The sequence below is a fragment of the Petromyzon marinus genome, chromosome 23 (genome assembly GCF_048934315.1).
Source record: "Petromyzon marinus isolate PM22_M1 ecotype Great Lakes invasive population chromosome 23, UKy_Petmar_22M1.pri1.0, whole genome shotgun sequence".
In the NCBI taxonomy this organism is placed as follows: domain Eukaryota; kingdom Metazoa; phylum Chordata; class Hyperoartia; order Petromyzontiformes; family Petromyzontidae; genus Petromyzon; species Petromyzon marinus.
In genome coordinates, this window is record NC_133689.1 from 3,981,713 (window position 1) to 4,002,528 (window position 20,816).

Genomic DNA, 20,816 nt, shown 5'->3' on the forward strand with positions numbered 1-20,816 from the left:
AATGCACAATCCACAAATACGAAGGAGAAATCACGGCAATACGCGACGCCGCTGCTCCAGACGCGGTTGTCTGGCTTGACCACCCGAATGTGAGAAACTGTGGTTCGTTTTGCTCTCTGCATCTACATCAGCTGCACGAGAGGAGAACGGCCGAGGAGTGACGTGGGGTGACGTCCTTGCGCGCCACATCACCTTCGCACAGCTTCTGCTTGATGGTCTCCTTGATGCGCGAGATCGCGTTGTAGTCCTCCACGTAGAAGACGTACGAGGACGAGGGGCGGTTCGCGATCTCCTTCAGCTCGGCCTCCTCGATGGCCTGGCCCACGCCGATGGCGAACATGATGATGCGGTTCTCCTTCGCCTCCAGCGACGCGATCTGCACTCGCGACGGGAGATGTGGGGGTGGGAAGGGGGGGGAGGAGGTCATGCCGTGGGCATTGAGCAAGACACGTGGGCCCCAAGGGGTGCCCACCCACACCAGGGACCCACTTGCTCAGGGGCCTGCTCAATCAGGGGTCCATCCACCCAGGGGCCCATTCACCCGGGGGCCCAACCACCTAGGGGGCCCAACCACCCAGGGGCCCAACCACCTAGGGGGCCCAACCACCTAGGGGCACAACCACCCAGGGGGCCCAACCACCCAGTTGGTTGAATGGGCCTTACCTGACAAAATTAAAAATAGTTGAATAGTTTTAGTTCAAGAGTTTTGTATTTCCGCAACTCAGATTTGAACATAGAGATTTTCTGACCGCGAGTCAAACATTCTTTCCACACCAGAGCCACTGGTGCCAGGATCAACGAACGAGAAGTCAGTCTCACTGGGCTCTCACATTGGCCGTACATTTAATCACGTGGGTAGAATTTTCAACCCATCTGCGTTGACCGTCTGAGTCATGTTCTCTTTGTATATTTATATTTTTTGTCCCGAACGAAAACTAACAAATCAATACTCAGCGAGGCTTTACTGTGACTGGATAAACAAATGCCGTGATCATTGTTTATATATGCATGTATGTTGAACTTCTTTTGCACCATACACCGCCAACCATGACTAATCGGAGTGCGTGGGTGAAGGACAACGAACTGAACACAATGAGCAGTTCTAAATAAATTAGTTTATCAATCTATATTAGTGGTTCTTAACCTTATTGGAGGTACTGAACCGTACAAGCTTCATCAGTGCATTCACCAAAACCTTCGTAATTGGAAAAATAAAATATGATTTCTTCAAAACATAGGTATATATTTTACTAGTCCACAAAATGAACCATGCATCAGTTGCACACAAAATCACTGTGTTCAAAGAACAAAACCAACAAAACATGAATTTCACACAAAAACATAATTCAATGAATATTTATTGCAAATCAATGTGATTTTTGCTGTTGCCTTTCAGATACAAGTTCAGAAATGCGCGGCTTCACCTTGGCAAGTGCCACTCTCATATCATTTTTGCAACAAAGTCTGTTCCTTTTTTTAGTTTTTTATGTCTACCATCCTCGAAAAATATTGATCACAAAGATACGTTGTAACAAACGGTGTAAGTATCTCAAGGGCTTTCTTAGCAATAAAAGGGTATGGTACGGTTTGGTGACACCAAAACGTTGAGAGCGTTGTTCTGAAGAGTTGCTGTTGAAGCTGGCTCTGCTGAAGTTCAATGATTTCCTCGAGGTATTCATCGTTGACATCTGCTGTCGCAACACTAAACGTGAACGGCTGTCTCACCCATGCTGGATATGACTCTCTGGTGGAGAAGTATCCGTCGAGAGACTTTGCGAGCTCATCTAAGTGCATGGCAATTGCTTGCTTCAGCTCCCCAGGTACAGAAATGTCTCCAATTCCAGACACGTCTTCGATCTTACTTACACAGTCGTCCAGCAGGGGAAAGTTTGAGAAGTTATCATTCTCTGTTCGTCGTTTCCATAAAGGTAGCTTTTTTTTAAACGCCTTCAGGTTTTATTTCGCTTCGATGATGTTGACTCCACCGCCCTGCATCTGTCGATTGAGATGATTGAGAGCATCGAAAATATCGGCCATGTACGCCAACATGAGAATGAACTCAGAATTTTTGAAGCAATCTGCGTGACAATGTTGGTACTCTCGCAAAAACAGGGCTAATTCCACACGCATGGCAAAAACACGATTCAGCACCTTTCCCCGGGATAACCACCGAACGTTAGAATGGTACAGAAGTACCTCGAATTCAAAGCCCATTTCCTTACACAGCTCTTTGAAGATGCGGTGCTTCATAGTACTATTTCGCACGTAGTTCACACATTCAACTACAATTTTTAATACTTCTGCCAGTTTTGGAGGCAAGGTTTTTGTTGTCAACGCATGCCTGTGCAGAACACAGTGCGTAACAATGATGTGTGGTGCATCGGATTTCACCAGCGCTCCAAAACCAGAGTGTCGTCCCAGCATGGCTGGAGCTCCGTCCGAATAAACTGCAGAAACCATATTCCACGAAAGATCGTTGTCTCTGAAGAAGTCATCCACGAGCTTCTTCACATCGACTGCCTTGGTTGTTGTAAGAGGCTTACAAAATAAAAATCTTCCTTTATCACGTCGTCTTTCATATAGCACACGAATACAACAAGCTGGGTTCGATTGGAAACGTCGGTGGTCTTGTCGAGTTGGAGGCTGAATTTTGCTGGGCTTGAAATCAGATCTGCAACTACTTGAGCCAATATGTCATCACTCATGTCGTTTACTTTGCTGCTGATACTGTCATTTGAAAGAGGAATTTGGGATAACTTATCTTCAGCAGCTTTTCCCAGCATGATATTCGCCATCTTCAACGCAGCTGGTTTTACGAGTGTTTCACCAATGGTGTGTGGTTTGCCCTGCTTTGCGGTCAGGTACGCAACTTCGTACGATGTTGTGAGGATCCGTTTGTCGATGCGTACAAAGCCGAGAACAGGCAGAGTAGCCTTTTCATCGAATCTGTCTCTCTTCACCTTGAATTTAGCGAGCGTTGTGTTCTTGTATTTCCCATCTCCATGCAGCTTTAGGAAGTGTTCCTTTAGCTTTGCTAGACTAAAATTGCTCAACTTGGCATTGCAAATCATACATTGAGGACACTGACTCCCATCACGTTCCTTTATACACTTGAATCCATATTGTACTTATTCGTCCAACCACTTTCTTTTTTTGCTCGACATAGTTAGTATAAAGGGATTGAAAGATTAAAATAAATTCACAAATGACGTACAACCACAACAGCCACAAGTTGACTACTGAGCGCACCAAGTTCCTGATCACGCAATGTGGCGTGATCAGCTGAAGCCAATGATGGCCAAGCGGAGCGTGACGTCACGAATAATACAAGTGGGCTGAACTTATTTTGTGTAACACATTTTCACTAAGCAACTAAATATTTGTGATCTAACACGGCGAAGAAAAATTGTGTGTTGCCAATTTTTGTGACGGCCGACAAAAACGGCCCTGACATTGCTAGTGCGAACCGGGCTGCTACACTGTGTGTGTCTTGATCCCTGCCGAACCCCCGGAGAGTGACTCAACGAACCCCTGGGGTTCGATCGAACCCAGCTTAAGAACCACTGACCTAGATGATGATTTAAAAGTGCACAGCTCCAGTGGCTTCCTAACATTGGAAGGAAGAACGTTCCAGACGGCCGCAGAAGCGCATCGGAAAGCGCGCGATGCGGTGACCATCTTTGTTTGATGGCTGGACAAAAGCCGCCACCGCTGCTGCTGCTGCTGTGAGGATGACCGGAGTTCTACATTATCTATGCACATCCATTTGGAGCGGTGGTGCAGTGGTTAGCATGCTACCAGCGACTCTGATTGCTGCCAAATGAGGACGATTGCCAATACGATCAGTGCCGGATTAACCTCGTGCGGGGCCCGTAGCATATGCTGCTTTTGATACTCGGATAATCGGCCACTGACGACGATGCACGTGCAGACGAAGGGGGTGGATGCTCTCTCCTGACTTGCCCGTTGTTAGAAATGAGCTATGCCGGTCGCAAATTGCTCAGGTCGAGCACTGGCATCCCGCAGAGGCCGGCAAAAATAACGACGAAACTAAAATCGCGCACATGGAACCCGGGCGGTGGTGCCGATGAAAGAATCCAAGAAAACCATAAATACAATAATTGTATATAAAACAGTTTACCATGCTTCGTGCGTCTGTTTACACGGGCAAGCGTGCTTCAAAGTACTTCCAGCAACAATGAAAACAAATTTTGTCCGTAAAAAAAAAAAACAATCTGTTCTTAACTCTAAAATATGTTCAAAGTAAGGTACCGTGGTTGTCTGCGCAAACATCAAGCCTGACGTTCTAAGAAAGCCTCAACAACCTTTGAGGTTGCTTATTTTAAATATCCGTTTGGTTATGAAAGCTCTTACCAGGACTGGTGGCACTTACGTCGCACACTGCTTCGACTGCTTCTTTTGGTAACTATTTGCTCTTCGGGGCATTTACTTTGGCATTAAATTAATCCATTGGCCAGCAAGCAATGGCCACAACAAAATGCATGTTTTTTTATAGCGTGCCCCCAATAGGACATTAAAGGGATCAGATGAAGGCTGGCTTGGACGCACTCCACTTGGAAACGGGGCAAGCAGACTCCTCTACCCCAGGCCACCTCAATAGCTCCTTGGGAACTCATAAAAAACGCGTGCGATAATAATACAAATATAGCCTGCCAGTTTTTATCGTTATTATTATTTCGTCAATCCGAGTGCATTGCAATTACGCTTCTCGCTGGCTTACCACAGTCTTGTTCACCAAAAGTACATCGGCGAGGTCTTTACTTGCGTAAATAACTGACGGTAGCGTCCTTGTGGATGACAAGAGCCTTTCAGCATGAAGTTTGAGCGTCTTCCACATTCACGGACGCGCGCGGTGCAAGCGTGCTCCCCACGCGCGTCATTTGCGAGGATGTTCAACGCAGACCGACTGCCGGTGTCAGGGCCCTCTGCTACATGGACATTAGCTGACCCGTCCACCTCTAAACCTTTATAAACAGCTTGCCCTCAGAGGCTAACCTCATGCGCTTAGAGTATTTGCCTGCTATACATTTCCAAGTGATGATAAGCCACTTCGTGTGCAATCGATTGTGGCAAAGGTCGCTTCTGAAAAAGAACCACGTAGCTCAGTGGGGCCTTAATACCCGGTTGCAATAAAGCAAAACACCCCAGTGAACAACAGTGCCAGTCCGGAGACAAGACTCCGGCAAAATCCACGCCCTCCCGTCGGGTTCCTCACCGTGACGTTGTCCTGAGACTTGCCGTCGGTCACCACCACCACGGTGCGCACCATCTTGTTGTCGGCGCGGGGGGACGCGGGGAACACGCTGCGCGTCACGAACTGAATTGCGCGGCCCGTCTTGGTGTTGCCTCCCAGGTAGGAGATCTGCCCCAGCGCGGTCATGAGCTGCTCGTTGGAGGTCTGCGCGCCCAGCGGGATCTCCAGCTGCGGCCAGTCGCTGTACTGGATCACGCCGACCTGCTCGCGCCGTCGTGCGGCCACGACAACGACGAAGGGCACGTGTGGCCGCGACGCTCGGCCGAAGCGCGGGACAAACACCGTAGAGGAGGAGGAGCAGGAGGAGCAGGAGGAGGAGAAAGAAGCCTACGCGCCCCGCGCGAGGATTGCGCAAGGCGCTTTCTGGCGTGCGTTTACACATCGGAAGCGTTGCATTTAGCGACAGGAACGCGACGGCGTGGAAGGGGGTAGTGCCAAATGCCCTCTTGAGCGCCCTGTAGTGGAGCCGCCTTCCGTCCGCCAGCCGGCGGTGTGCTGGCGGGCAGCTGACAGGGCTGCGCCTTTTTGCCCGCACCTTCGTTGCGGTAAACGTCGCAATTTCGAGGCACGCGGCGCGTTGACGCCGCGGGACGACGTTGCGCAAGACGAGGTCGTCGGGAGTGGAGCGGGAGGCGCCGTTGCCTGCATCGGGCGGTGAAGGCTGAAAAGTTCGATAGGTCGAAGACCTTTTTGCTGCTGATTTTCTTTTTATCCAAAGGTTTGGGCAAACCCACCTTCGTTCAAGTCAGCCAGTTATCGATAGGGTTGAGTCTCCAATAAGCAACACGGGTTTATGTGAACGTTTGATTAATGTTTTAGCCACTGTCGCCAGATTCATATTGCAATGCGCAAACCACTGCACCACCGCTGCACCCCCAACGACATATATAATAATAACAATGAATGTATAATCTTAGTTTTTTCGGTAAAGTCACGTTGAAGGGAAACAACAAAATAATAAAATATATATAAAACAATATTGTTTTGAATTACTGCAGTCACGAAAGCTTTAAATCAAAACAATGAATGTGTTCTGAATGATATCTCTTGTTTATCCACAAATGCCTCGCCGGGTATCATGACTGTTTCATGAGGGTCATGCCACATTGGGATGTTTGGGCAACACCACGAATGAGAGTTTGGCTTCACCAGGGAGGAAACCACAGAAAACCCGGCAAGCGCACGCACGGGGCAACATTTAAAGCTCTGCACAGAAAACATTCAAGAATCTGCTGCTGCACTGTCAATATCCTGGACCCCCCTCGAGATCCCGTAAAACAGTACTTGACATCTACCGGGGTAAATATATTTACGTTTCTGTAATATATATATAAAAAAAAACTTTGGCCACGCCCGACCGCCTTTGTCTTCCCAGATAACACAATGCGACGAGAATGAGACCGGCCGCTCACACCTGTGTGTACTGCAGGCCGATGTCGAAGCTACTGGAGATGTTCACGAGCCACCTCTTCACCGTCTCGAAGTTCTGTGGCTCCACGCTCCACGACCCGTCGAGGACGAACACCATCTCGTTGGCGGCCGTGCGGCAGCCTGCGGGGTGGGGCACGGCGCGTGGGAACTTCATGGCTCGAAGCGAGAACTTTGCTAGAGGCTAAGCAGCAGCGGCGGCGATGGAATTGCGTGCGAGAGTGTCGCTCGCAAGGTCACCGGAGCGGCGGGGCCACCGGCAAAATAAAATTAAAACGAAAAGGAGAGCGGCGTGAAGCGAAAAGCAATCGGATCAAAAGAAAACAACTATCGCGTTATGGGAGAAACATAATAAGCGTCATGATGACTCCTATGGAATTGTGGGGGGTGAAAATTAGCAGAATCTTGCTCCTCAGCAATATTCGCTGATGGCCAGGGTACTGAATCTCACTCGCAAAGAGTAAACCCCCCCTCCCCACGCCCTCCCAAAGGGGTCACAAAAACGGCGGAAGGCAAATTAAAATAAATACAAGTAAAACAATGAAGTGAAAAGAAAGAATCACTTTATCGAATAAATTGAAACGGAAATACTCCGATGGAATTCTGGAGGAAAAGTTACCAAAATCTGTTTCCTGCCACAGATATTCACTGAGGACCCCCGAGGGAGCCCCCAAGTGACCAAAGCTGACAAGGCGAGCGTGCTCGAGTCTGCGCTACTCACACACTCAGACTCAACATCACACGTGTTGAGCATTTGGCTGTTCTACATGTCCCACGTGATGATAAGCCACTTCGTTGAGCTATCATTTGTGAATAAGAGCTGTAACAGCTTAGTGGGGCCTTACCTGGTTTAAAAAAAAAAAACTAAAAAAAGTGGTCGTACTTTTTTTTTAGATAATAACAGGTCACACCTGCCAGCACGTCTCGCTCAAGTGTCGCTCTCGTTCCCCTGCTCTACCCACCGTTTTTTTAATATTTGGCACGCCAGCCTTCGGCAGTGTGCCAGCGCTAGTACCGCAGAGGGGGACCGAGGGACGCTGTCCTTTCGTTGAGGTGTCTTGGGAGGAATTGAACGCACGCAGACTTGGTTTACTCTCCCAAGGAAGACGTGCGATGCGGGCAGGAAGGGGACGGTGGTGATGGGGAGGGTGGTGTCGGGAGACCGCCTTTATTTTTCTCGAGGCCCCCCCCGCCCCCCCAAAAAAAAGAAATGAGCGCGGTTGGCGACGTTCAGTGCGAAAGAAGTTCAGCGTGCATACGCACCACACGAAAAGGGAATGGTTTAAGGCGCGTTGGGCGACGACGTTTTCCCGTGCGAGACCGAGCGCCTGACAGCGCAAATGAACGTTGGGCGACAACGAGCAATGCGCGCAGCACACACGCAACAATACATAGTACACACAGATTGTACACGGCACGCGGAGTACACACACAACGCGTGCAGCACACACCGCACACAATGCACGCACGCGGCACACATAATTCACACACGACGCACACGCATTGTGCACAGCACTTGCACAATGCACGCACACGGCATGCAAGGCACGCACCTGCCCTGTAATCAAGCTCTTGCTGGGCCTCTCCCATGGCGGCGAGGAGGACGAGGAGCTTCAGTAATACAACCATGGTCTCGTTTCTGCTCGTGACCCTGCACACGTTCACGAGCTCCGCATGATCCTCCAGGCCGAGGTCTGGAAAATCGACGTACATTTCACGGCATTCAATCGCCTCCACACTATATATATGTGTGTAGGCAGCAATGTTAATCTTGCACAATTACAGCCACTGTTGTCAATCCACTGCTGTATGAGGACCTCCACGTGGCGAGCGGGACCACGGGTGTTACTTGACCATCCTTCACCACGCTGGTCAGCACGTGTTGACGTAGGCAGGGGAGCATAGACGTTGGGGCGTAGTAGAGTACAACATTCGCGTTTTCTGCACTTGCCCTCTGATGCCGACAACACAGCCCGACAGCCTATAAACGACCTGCTGTGCATGGTGGTTGCACATCCAAGCACCGTTCAGGTTAAAACATTTCTGAGCTTTCCAGATCTGATGAAAGTCAAGCACCACATTCTGGGTGGCGCGGTCACAAACTATAACCCCCAGAATCCACTACCGGAGAGCGGAGAGCACAGTGGGAGAGTTGAGAGAGGTGACAATGGAGAGAGGTTGGTGAATTAGGTGAGAGTGGGTGGGGTGAGTCAGGTGTGTGAGGTCAAGTTGAGATAATTGAGAGATGGTGGTGAGTTTGGTGAGAGAGGGTGGTAGACTTGGGTGGGAGAGAGCAGTGGGTGAGGGTGGGGGGGGGGTGGTGAGCGGCCGATATCAGTGACGAGCATATGAACCGGTTGTGGGTCTCCCCTAGGTCGACTCAGCCTCAAATGAGTACCTAGTGCTGTGTGTAAACATCGTCACTCGGGAGACAAAGGTGGCCGGGCGTGGTGCTGACCACCCACCGCCTCGTATGCCGTGCCGGCCTTAATAGGTGCTCGCTAACGCCACTTGCCCTAAGAGTTTGTTGAGGCTATACGGGAGATATGTATAGTGAGCGAGGGCAGGAACCTTAGAACCACCCTGTGTGGTCACCAGGCTAAGGGCCTCCTCAACATCCAACGGGGACTCTGTGCAGGTGTAGGGAGACACAACACAATAATAATCTGGCTTTGAATTCGAATTCCAACCCAAATGTGCCAAAGTGGTCATTCAGTTGCATAGGAGAAACCTATATATGCACATTCGTGACGTGTTGCAAGGCGGTGTTAATCCAGAATACCAACAGGATTCACGCTTACAAACAAAAAAACACGGAAAGTGATGGATCACAAACCTGACACTCAACACGAAAACGTAAGCTAATGCTGACATTTTTTATTTGCATCTTTATTTTCATCTAACCCCTGTATAACTCATGACCGTGGCATTCATGAAACAAATAAATATATTTTATTCATAGGTTCTGAAAGAAGAGGCATCTGCGACTCACTACCAACCCGCAGATGTGGCAGGAGAGTTGTTTAGTTCCATCAAAGGGATGCCGGGGGAGAGCTGTAGTTTCTGATTTATGCCGCTTTCCCCAGGCAGATGCCAAGACGACGCTTGCCACAACGCTTCAGCTGCCTCTTAACCTCCCTCCTGAGCTTGACACGCGAAACCCAAATCATTCTGACACAACCATCTCGGCTCACAATCCCATCGGGATGTCCTGGACTGCAAATATTTTCGAATCCCCCCAATCTCTCCCCCATGCCCCCTCCCCCATACCCCCCCCCCCCCGCCTCGATAAACGAAAGGGACGTAATTGTAGATTGCAGCTTTTACTGAAATCTCGGAACCCCTGAAAAAAGACAGCTTTCCCTGACGCGTGTTCAACTATGCAAGTTTGCCAATTTGGCAACATCTGGGTGCCAGTACCGCCGGCACACATTGGCCCACTCCTGCGAAAGACATCAGGGGGTGTTTTGACGTCCCACTGCAGCTAAGCAGAGCGGGCGCCATGTAGCATCGTGGCGGTAATTAGACCCCACAGGAGTCATCATCAGGGCGGCCGCTGGACACGAACGCACAACCTCTGCCACAATAAGCGGCTTGCGCGCCTACCGCAGAGGCCAGGCCTCGGTTGAAAACGCATTTCTTTAAAACTGCTTCTTGCTGTGTTTAGCTTGTTGTCCTTCCCTGCGCACCTCCGATTAGCACGGATGGCTACGCACGGTGCGGAAGACGTTCAACGCACACGTACATACAGGCGGGCAAACCGCCCTCCAAAGAGATTCACCAATTCAAGAAAAGCAGCCGTGGCCGTTGGGATGGCTGCATTGAGGCGGTCTTGCTTCTTGGCCAGCACCAGAGAAGCCAAGGCAGCGGCCAGCTGCCCCCCCACCCCGCCCCACCTCATCATCGGTCGGCGACGATTTTGCGAAACAGGCAATCAATCCTCCGTCCGTTGGCGCGCGTAGACACGGGCATGGTAAAAAAAAGGACTCGCTGAAAAAAACCCGCAACATGACGTGCGTGTTCGCAACAAAAATAAATAGCGATGAACAAAAAAAAAATCCACGCACCGGACCTGTGCGTCGCACTTCCTTGACACTGCCCCCGCCGTGTAGGTCAGACCTGATCAGAGAGACAGAGAGAGACACGGAGATAGAAGAGCAAAGAGTGGTGATGATGAGTTTGTTGGTGTCAAATAAACAAAGGTGGGGAGTGGGGGGTGGATAATGACGTCTAATCACACGGAGAGAATCAGCCTCGTGAATGTTTTAAGGGTGTCGGCAAAGCTGCTACTCCGGAGCCGCGTGCGGACACTTCAAGGACTGCCGCTTCCTGGCGTTGCGCATTAAAGACCACCGGACCTCGTATCCCGCACACGTTGCATCGCGGCTCGTGAAATATTTGAGTTTTTTTTCTTTCACCGAATTCGAAAGGGCTCTCCTTGTTATCTCGGTTGTCGACCTCTGGTTTTAAGGCCAGACCAGGACGAGTTTGGGACACCACTGCCAGCAACAGTTAGCATAACCCACAATCCGAACACACTCGCCGCATTCATCACGAACGAGACGGTCGGGTCAGCGTAGAAGAGTAGGCCAAAATAGGCCCAAATAACCCGCCAGAGGTGCTCTCTCTGGAGCTCCCCTCTGGTCCAGTGGAAGCCCCGCGCTTCCAAACCATGGACCAAGTAACGTTGCACCGCCCCAAGTATAGAACGCATGAGGGCGGGTGAAGTGGTTGGGTGAGTGGGCGTGAGTGGGGAAGGTGACCGGGTGGGAGGATGTTAAAGGCTACATGGGTGGTCTTTGTTTTTGTATCTGCAATCCACCGATTCGTAAAGCAGTCATACGGGCTGACTCGCGTGTAAAACTCTGAAGAGTTGCCCTGCAATAGGCCATGCAACAGATTGATTGATTGAATAGGCCATGGAACAATTGGTGGCTTGAATAACACTCACCAATAGCACTGGCCTTATGACTGAACGGGGCAGGGACTGGTGGTGCAGTGATTAGCAGACGTGCTATAAAAGCCAAGTACACCGGAATTCGATTTCCGTCCCAGGCTAATATCAGCAACGAGTGATATCCGAACGAGTCCTGGGAAATCACCTCTCCCTTTCAACAAGCGTGGGGAAGTATGACCATATTCCTGTATGTATGTCGAACTTCTTTTGCACCGTACGTAGCCAACCGTGCTAATCGGAGGTTCGAGCGAATGACAATAAACTAAAAAAAAAACAGTTCGGAAGAAATTAGTTTATAATCTAGATGATTTAAAAGTGCATGGCTCCAGTGGCTTCCTAATATCGGAAGGAAGAGCGTTCCAGACGGCCGCAGAAGCGCATCTGAAAGCGCGCGATGCGGTGACGTTCGATGGCTAGCAGCCAAAAGCCGCTGCGAGGGCCTTCAGTGGATTGACAATTAAATAATTGCCCATTCCCTGTCGACAAATGCACTCCCTGGGAAATTCACTGCGAAACACGCTGATGGATCGTAAAGTATCGCGTGTAGGCACAGCATTGTAATGCCGCAATAATGCAAATCCAGCTCGCCCTTATAAACTATGCAATTAGAAGACGTTTCGCAGCGCCGATTATTATTAGCACGGTTGGCTCCGTACGGCGCGAAAGCAGTTCGACATACACTATACGCAGAGTCGCTCAGATATAGGTTAGAGGCAATCTGGAAACCCTATCCTCTCTGTCGAGAGAGAGGTGGAAAAACCCCATGGCGTGAACGAGGGCGTAGCAGCCGCGTCAACACCCGATCGGAGGATGCGATCAATTACTCAATCTGGATAAGTCAACTTTGCAAAGGAAGGAACCTGTACTCATCTCCAGCGGAGCATGACCGGTAGAGATACAAGATGATCAAACACAGAGAGAGAGAGGGCTGAGCGTGTTATATGAATGCAAAGGGAAGGGACACGCTATGGCTCCCCCTCCTCCTCCGATGGAATGCAACGCAAAAGGGAAGGGCGCTATAAATGCTGCTGCTGCTGTGGAGTTATGCTCGCATTGTGTGAATTCAATGGACAAAAAGGACGAAGGCGTGTACACATTCAGGCTGTATAGAGTTACAGGGCAGACACAGTGGCTGCAGAGCACTTGGGGGGGGGGACGTGGGGGGTGGAGGAAAGAAAGTTAATCAAACTTTGCAAGCGACCTTCATTCGACCAATCATGCCATCGTCCATTTGTTGGCGTTATGCGATAATCGAAATGTCACAGTGCAGAAGACAGCCCTGTTTGTCTTATCCGCTGCTGGATTAGGGATTCCAAGACGGTCACGTCTTGCGGCGGGAGTTCGCTCGACCGGACATCGCCACGCTTTGAGTTATGGTGCTGGGGTTGAAAGGAAGCCCATTCTGAACCGGTTTGCATTTTCACTCGCCACTGACGTTAGCCGTGGCTGGGTATCAAGACCGTTGGACACGCCCCGGTTCGGAGTGCAGCGAGCTCCCTAACTGGCCGGCGTGGTGCGGAGCAGCAGCAACACCCCAACGCGGCCACCCCAACCCCAGAACACAGACCACCGTTGTGCAGTCGATTTATAAAGCGGTGTGTGCGTTATTATTGCATGTACATTTCTTGGCGCTTTCCCCCCCTCCCCCCCCCCCCCCAAAGAAAAAGTCTATATAAACTCCTACTATTATACATGCATAACCGACAGTGGAAGTAATTTCCTGTTAAAATGAGGCATTTGGGATCATATCCCGTTTACAGCTCTGGGCCAGTTGTGGACTTTCTACATTCCTATGGTGGGGGTGGCGACCGTCTCCGCTGTTGAGTGGTGGTGTTCATTTGATCGATCCCAGAGGAATGATGGGCTGAGACAATCCCCTTCAATCAACATGTGCAACCGTCCGATTGTACTCGTGTACGTTTAACTTCTTTCGCACCGCACGCAGCCAACCGTGCGAATCGGAGGTGCGCGGGTAAAGGACAACAATGTAAACACAACAAGAGCGAAGAAGCAGTTCTAAAGAAATGAGTTTTCAATCGAGATTTAAAAATGCAGGGTGGCGTCGTCACGTCGGAAGGGCGTTCCAGATACGCATAGCCCACGACTGGCGAAATGTCGTACTCGAATTGTAAATGTCGTGGGTTTACTCTCCCAACACACCGCTGTTGCTGAACTAGTAACGAATCGGCGCGTCTTGTTTACGTGACAAACCTTACTAATTTGGCCGTGTCGGGTGGTGGTGGGTTTAACGACACACGTTTACATTTACGAGATTTAACCCAAAACCAATCCACCCCCCCGCAATTACGAACCCGTGTCTGTATAGAGTGTTCCGCCAAATGAACACAGACGCGCGCTCGAACACAAGCCAAGTGAGAGCGAGACCAAAAAATGTTAAGAAACAAGAGACAATAAAGACCCCCCCCCCTACCCCTACGCCGACCCCCCACCAAAAAAAACCCCGGCCCTCCAGATGTCTTTTTTAACAAATGGGGAAAAAAGTTGGTCTTGGCAGAAACTCTGGCTGTATTTTTAAAAGAACGCTTTTAAAGTGAAAGCTTCATAAATCCAGACCGCCCCTACAGACTCGTCATGCTACACAACATCTCGGGTGACCAATGCATACCAATTACTTGAATAAATGACAACTTTTTATTTTGTACTACCACCAGAATGACGTGCGCATTTAAAATATATAAAATATGTTCTGTTACTAAAGCCGTGTGGAGTTACAGTTTAATACTTGGTTATATAACTTCTAGGGAACGTATTTATATTTTTGTCAAATATTATTTTTGCTTACCTGGATTAGTAACGCTAAATAAAAATTCAGGGAAAGGGATTATCCGGAGGAAATGCTATCGTAAGAATCTCGACTGTCGGATTTTGTTAAAACAAAGCTGCAGCAACATAAACTTAACTCTCTGCATACTTTTGTGGAGCTTTGTAATTTTGATTGGATTAATGATTAAGAATCAATGCTTCACAACTATTAATCATTCATTTAACGAGATTTAATTTTTTTAAACCAACCCCCAAACACGTGCCAAAAGACAAAAAAAGCATTTTCTGTAAAATCGAGTTCACTCCTTTCTCACAAAGTTGCATGCCAAGTTGTGACTTGCAGACCACTACGAAGCATCTTAACTTTTCTCAAGTTATAATCGTCGAAAACAGTAATGCGACCGCAAAGAGTAACTTAAATACTAAAGCGTGTGAGCAAAATAAACGTGAATGCGCCTGACACTGCTGCATTTCCTAAGAGTTTTGGACAAACCTCTGTTTAAAAAAAATCCCTTCCGCACAGAATCCTGGAAGAAATGTATCACGCTTAAGAGACACAAGACTTTTGCAAACTTCAATATATTAAGAGCGTACAACCGCTTCACTTGAAAAAAAAATACATTTCATTAGACGCGGTCATTTCGATTTCCTAACAAAGGCAAATCCTCGTCTCTTGCATTGTCCTCGTGGTGCATCGTTGAACAACCGCGAGCCGTACCCGTGCGTGCGAGCGAGGTCCTTCTCTGCCCACGTGGAGTCGAGGGCATCAGCCGCTGCCGCCGCCGCTGCTGCAACGTGAAGTTCAGCTGCACGTGAAGTAGCAGTGCTACGGTCTTCTGTGCCACTTCACCTGCCCCATGTCACACCCCCACCCCCTCCCTCGCAGCTCACTCAAGCGGAGCAGCAGCAACACCCCAACGTAGCCACCCCAACCCCAGAACACAGACCCAACCCCAACCTCCTCCTCCTTCCAACCGGCATTCGCCACCCGTCTACACCTCCCCAGTGCAACACCACGCACACTTACTCTGTTAATGCAATGGTAATAATAATACAAATCCAATGAACAAGCTTCCAACAATTCAGTCTCCTCCTCCTTCAACACCGCCACCTCGAGGCGCACGGATAACTTGTTGGAGTTAAGCGCCCTCTGCTGCTGGCAGGAGTGCTTGGGTTGTTGTTGGAACGTGGGAGAGGGAGTGGTGGTGGCGGGAGGTCTCGCCTAGAAGGGCTGAGAAGGGACCCCCAGCCGTCATCAGTGGAGATTGGCTATGGCGTGTGCAGGCTGTGCAACTGCACCCAGAGCGTGCGGTGCTGGAGTGGCCCAGGATGAATAGTGGAGAAATTCCACGCACCAGGGCCCACTGTCAATCATGCTTACACCGATCGTCATGCACCAATGTTATTTGCGCGGTTGTATCTCCGTGAACGGGTGCTGTGTACAGAGGGACTCCTTGCATCCTGACATTTGGCAGTTAACCAGCATTGGCGGGAGTAGAGCCGAACTGCTGATGAGACAGTGGAGATCACAACCAATGCTGCCGATATTATGCCACTCCCAAAGGCCATGTGACTGACAAGACGTGTAATAAAAATCTAATTTGTTCTTGACATGAAGGGACAGATATTGGAAACAAATTATATTGCCCGGTCGTTTTTTTGTTGTTGCTTATATTTCCCACGATGTAGGCAATTATTATTTTGCAGAGTGAACCGGGTCTGTCAGCGTATGCGTGTCTGGTCCTGTGTGCCAGCTTTATTTGTCTGCTCCTGCAGACAATTCAAATAAAATATCGTAATTAATTGCATATAGCGTCGTCTTTCATGCAAATTGCATCGCACAATCACTGCAGAACCACAGACCAAGATTGGGGGAGGCCAGACGGTGAGCCGGTGCCAACTATTTGTCTGACATTCTCTATATACTAAGATGTTTTCGGCCGATTAGTGACGGTTTATACACGCGCGAGGGTGCAACGCTCTATCGCATACAGCAGGGACAGATGGCACGAGCCCATACTTTGCTGTACTGCATTCCGCTGGCGAGCCAGGATATGAGGCCTCCTCGTCGATCTTCACGGGAAAGGGGAGTCACACTTTTGTCCCACTCCGCCAATCCTCGCCGCTGCCTCCGCAATGCCGCTGGATTCCACAGAGGCCACCTTGCACAGCCACCGCCGCCCATCACAAAATAGCACCTGTTGACAAAACGCAGTCCTGCTGGGATATCCCTCGCAAATTTAAGATGACCTACGCCCAGGGCGTGCAAACAAATACCACCTCTTGAAAATAACAGGGAAATATTCCGGGGGCGGGGGTATAAACCTCGTCGTTTGTTTTCTGACGCCGTTTGTTGCAAGCGCTCGCCCGCGTTACAACGCCATCGGTTGAGATTGGACCAGATGCCTCGGAAGGTCTCCGCGTAACGCTTTGATTTCCGCACGGCTCCCACCGCCGCTTGACCAAACGACTAAGTGTTCACCCTCCCGATCGGCCGACCCCGAAGGCCAGGCGTGCGTTGGAACACCCACACAACCGTTGAACGGAACAGGACAGCGACGTCTTTTCTTTTTTGCGGTCGGGCTGGGTCGACCAGGAGACCTGCGAGGAACGAAAAGCGTAACCGTTTGCGGGCAAATGCGTTAAAGTTTAAGAGACTTCAAAACAATACGAACTCTCTTGAAAGCGTCCAAGCGCTGCAATTTAAGTCGACGACGAGTCGATCAAAACCGTTGTTCCACCGGAATACTTTTTTTTACGTGAGAGAACTGACCCTGCGATTGCTGGAACGGACTTATTTTTTTTGAAGTCTAAAAGTTACAGTGCATTCGAATTTTTTTTCTTTAAAAGCCGACAAGCCAGTCCGTTAAGGGAGTCCACATTTTTTGGTTAGGGGATTTGTGACCGTTACAAACAAAAATGCGCACGCTGCAGCGTGCAACGCAACCCGCTCGCACACACGGGATGCACGTGTTCTACAATGCACGGCCGATAATCTGGCTGGCATACAACCAAAAAAGAGCCGGCAACTTTGTCAAAGCGTTTGATGCTACATCATGCTCCATAAAAAATGACACATCTGGGCATTGGTGTTGGTAAGCTGCGCGGTGAGTTTTGCAGGAATCGGTTAAGGTGGTGGGGGTTGTTTTGAAAACATAAAGTGGTCTTGTGTGAGAGACACACAGAGGGAATGATGAGCGGACACATTGATGGACGGACACTGCTTCCCAGGCAGTGAAACGAAAATATCTTATTCCGTTCAAACTACCCCCCCCCCTTAAAGGAAAAAAAAAACCCCTACAATCTACCACATTTGTCAATAAAGCAAAACAATCGGTCTTCGTGGGTCTAAAATTGGGCTGGGACGGGTTCTCACGGATATTTGTCAAGCGGATGCACACTTCGGCCAATTTTTTTGAAGGACACCAAATTTCCCGAAACGCTTCGCTAACGATTTTCCGATATAAACTTTTTTTTGGTTCGGCTGTTCGGGCTGCGCAAAAATAAGGTAGTCATGCGTTTTTTGTGCCCAACGCATCGGTTGCAAGCCGATGCTATTTTGCGTGCACAGTACGCGTAAAGAGAATACAAAAGTTTGGCCAATCGCTGTGAGATTACAAAACGCATGTGCGCAGACTGGCAGCTATATCTTTTTTTTTTACAACGTGGCCATCCCTGTAGATGATGTAGCCTCATCATCATTTTGAATATATTAAGTTGTTGCTTGAACATATGCCACTTGCGGATTAGTGTGTTATTTTGGAATGAAAATTTTCTTTAAAAAATATTACGTTGCTATATATCGCCATATATATAAACGGCAAAGTTGTGATTATGTGTGTATGTTCAAAATGTTTAGCGTACTTCCCGACATGCAACAAACTTGAAATTTGCCATGTGGGTACTTTCCAGACTGTACACCATGCAAAAATTATAAAAAGACGCTTTTTTTTTTTGGGGGGGGGGGGGGGAGCTCAATAATGCATTGATTTTTTGCACGGCAAGTGAGCTGTGACGTCAAATCTGTCACGTGACCCGCGCATTCGGAAGCGTAACGCATTGTAGTGCAGTGGTTAGCGCGCTGTGCTGCGAACCCGGCGAGCCGAGTTCGATTCCCGCTCACGGCCACCACCGGTGACGATTATTTTGACCCGTCCTGGGCCTCCCCTAGGTCGACTCAGCCTCAAACGAGTAACTGGTGTGGTGTGTTAACATCGCCGTTGGGGAGGCAAAGGCGGCCGGGCGTGCTGAATCCAAGTCCCGGGCGAAGCCGGGTAGTAAAAGCCCAGTAATAATATATTTGACGAAATGTGTAAAGGAGCAGTCCTGCAATTGCCTGCTCACGCCGCTGCTGGTGGAAGAAACTCCACAAACAGAGCACTCAAGAGAGGGCCCCCTTCTAGAGGGTACCTGGCCTACTCTTCTATGCTGGTCAGACCATCGTGGAAGGTGGGAGCACCCACACTCTATCCCACCACATCTGACCTACCAGTCAACTTAAGAAGCACCCATTTATATTTCTGGCTGGGCAGAGGTGGCGGTGAGGATTTTGCAATCTTGCTCCGTTGTTTCAATCGCCGCGCAAGGGGAGATGTGCTCGAACCGGCAAGTCCGGGAGCCCTGCTGACCGCTACACCACTGCCGACAGCGTACGATTACGGTTACTTTGAATTAGCGCACTGTTTAAAATAATAAAAAAACCGACACGTGCCAATGCACGTACGCGAGAGCGAGCGCGGAGTGGACTGGCTTCCAACTCCGTAAGACGAGACGCGTGTTCCATCGCAGGTGACGTGCCTGGAAAAATGCCAACTAAACTAAACAATGTTTTATTTTTATTTTACCAGATTAAGGGCCACTGAGCTATATAGCTCTTTTTCAGAAACAACCTGGCCACAAGTGATAGCCCAACGAAGTGGCTTATCACGTGGAAATTTATTGCAGCCAAATACTTAAAATGCGTGATGTTGATTCTAAGTGTGGAGGGAAAAAACCGGTGGACCCGGATAAAAATCCACGCGACCACGGGGAGAGAGACACGCAAACTCCAAATATACAGGCGTCAGGGTCGGAAACGAACCCACGACCTCCTTCATTGCACGCGAGGTAGTTAACATCTCGCCACCGCGGGACCCTAATTGTTTAACGAAGCCCTTACATGGAGCGCGTGCCAAGCGCGACCTTTCCAGACGTGCACCGCAATTAGGGGTGCCCCCCCCCCCCACCTCTCCACCCCCCCACCCTTCCACCCACTACCAACATCATTCCCCGCGTTCGAAACGTCAACACGCAAATCACAGACGGGCCCCCAATGGGTGCCACGTGTCCGTCGTGGGTGTTCGGCGATCGCGTTTCTTCTCCAGCGCTCGTTCTGACGTGGGGGTTTTTTTTTGGGAGGGGGGGGGGGGAGAGCGAAAATTCGTGACGGCAAGGGGGTCATCTTCCCTGAATCCGCGTGGCGTGGCCAAATACTGCCAGGCTCTTCGCAGGTGAAGAGGTGGAGGGAGCGATCAGATTCCGTGTTCCACATTTTGAGGCGCACCAGATTTGTCTGCAGCTTCGTGTTAGTTCATGCCATCAAAACCACACACACACACGCACATACACAAAGATGACCCCCCGTGTAGCCTTAACATACTTTTGGGGCAAGTGCTGTTAGCGAGCACCTATGAAGGCCGGCACGGCACACGAGTGGGGTGGGTGGCCAGCACCACGCCTGTCCGCCTTTGTCTCTCCAGCGCCGATGTTTTTACACACCGCACCAGGTTCTTATTTGAGGCTGAGTCAACCCAGGGGAGGCCCACGACCAGTTCAGATAATCGTCGCTGGGTGTTGGCCATGAGCGGGAATCGAACTCGGGTGAAGAGTTTCGTAAAAGTGGGCTTAACCGCTACACTACCACTCCCCCTCCCACCACCACCACCACCACAATCAAACCACAATAAACACACACGCTGTGACAGGGGGAGTACGATGAGCTTCCACAAGTTAGTCGATGGGCCAGGATGAAATGTACGCCGCCACCTCGTGGTGTACCAAAAACCCGTCTGTGGCCCATGGACTAATTAAATGCCTCGTGCCCGCCCGCCCGAACCTAAAACGAAGACGAGGGCGACGTGTCCGTTGGGGTTCAGTTTACGATTTTGACAAACACCGACAACCACCTGCAGTGTGCCACCCCCGCGTAAACGTAAGCTGGCCGTGCTTTATTTACCCAGATATTCTCATCAACGCCACGTCATGGGGTTTCAAGGTCCATGTGTAACCAACTGCACTCCACATGCGGTTATATTTGGACGTACGTAAAAAAAAAGAAAACGAATAAAGGAACACGTGAATCACGGAGTCAACACAGATGAGACCCAAAATATT

General features: G+C 49.7%; 1 protein-coding gene across 3 annotated transcripts in view; it reads right to left on the reverse strand.

Moving 5' to 3' along the window:
* Positions 1–15,371, reverse strand: part of LOC116945196 (uncharacterized) — a 144,623-nt gene extending 129,252 nt beyond the window's left edge. Inside the window, exons 1-6 of one of the 3 annotated variants that reach the window (XM_032959464.2) lie at positions 15,163–15,370; positions 10,771–10,822; positions 8,257–8,397; positions 6,690–6,826; positions 5,237–5,476; positions 193–376 (exon numbers count right to left, since the gene is read on the reverse strand). In XM_032959464.2, coding sequence (XP_032815355.2) covers positions 193–376; positions 5,237–5,476; positions 6,690–6,826; positions 8,257–8,332 — 637 coding nt within the window. In that variant the 5' untranslated portion in view covers positions 8,333–8,397; positions 10,771–10,822; positions 15,163–15,370. Of the gene's footprint in view, positions 1–192; positions 377–5,236; positions 5,477–6,689; positions 6,827–8,256; positions 8,398–10,770; positions 10,823–15,162 lie in introns of all 3 variants that reach the window. The other 2 variants (XM_032959463.2, XM_032959465.2) reach the window with 2 other exon arrangements.
* Positions 15,372–20,816: the final 5,445 nt, after the last annotated feature.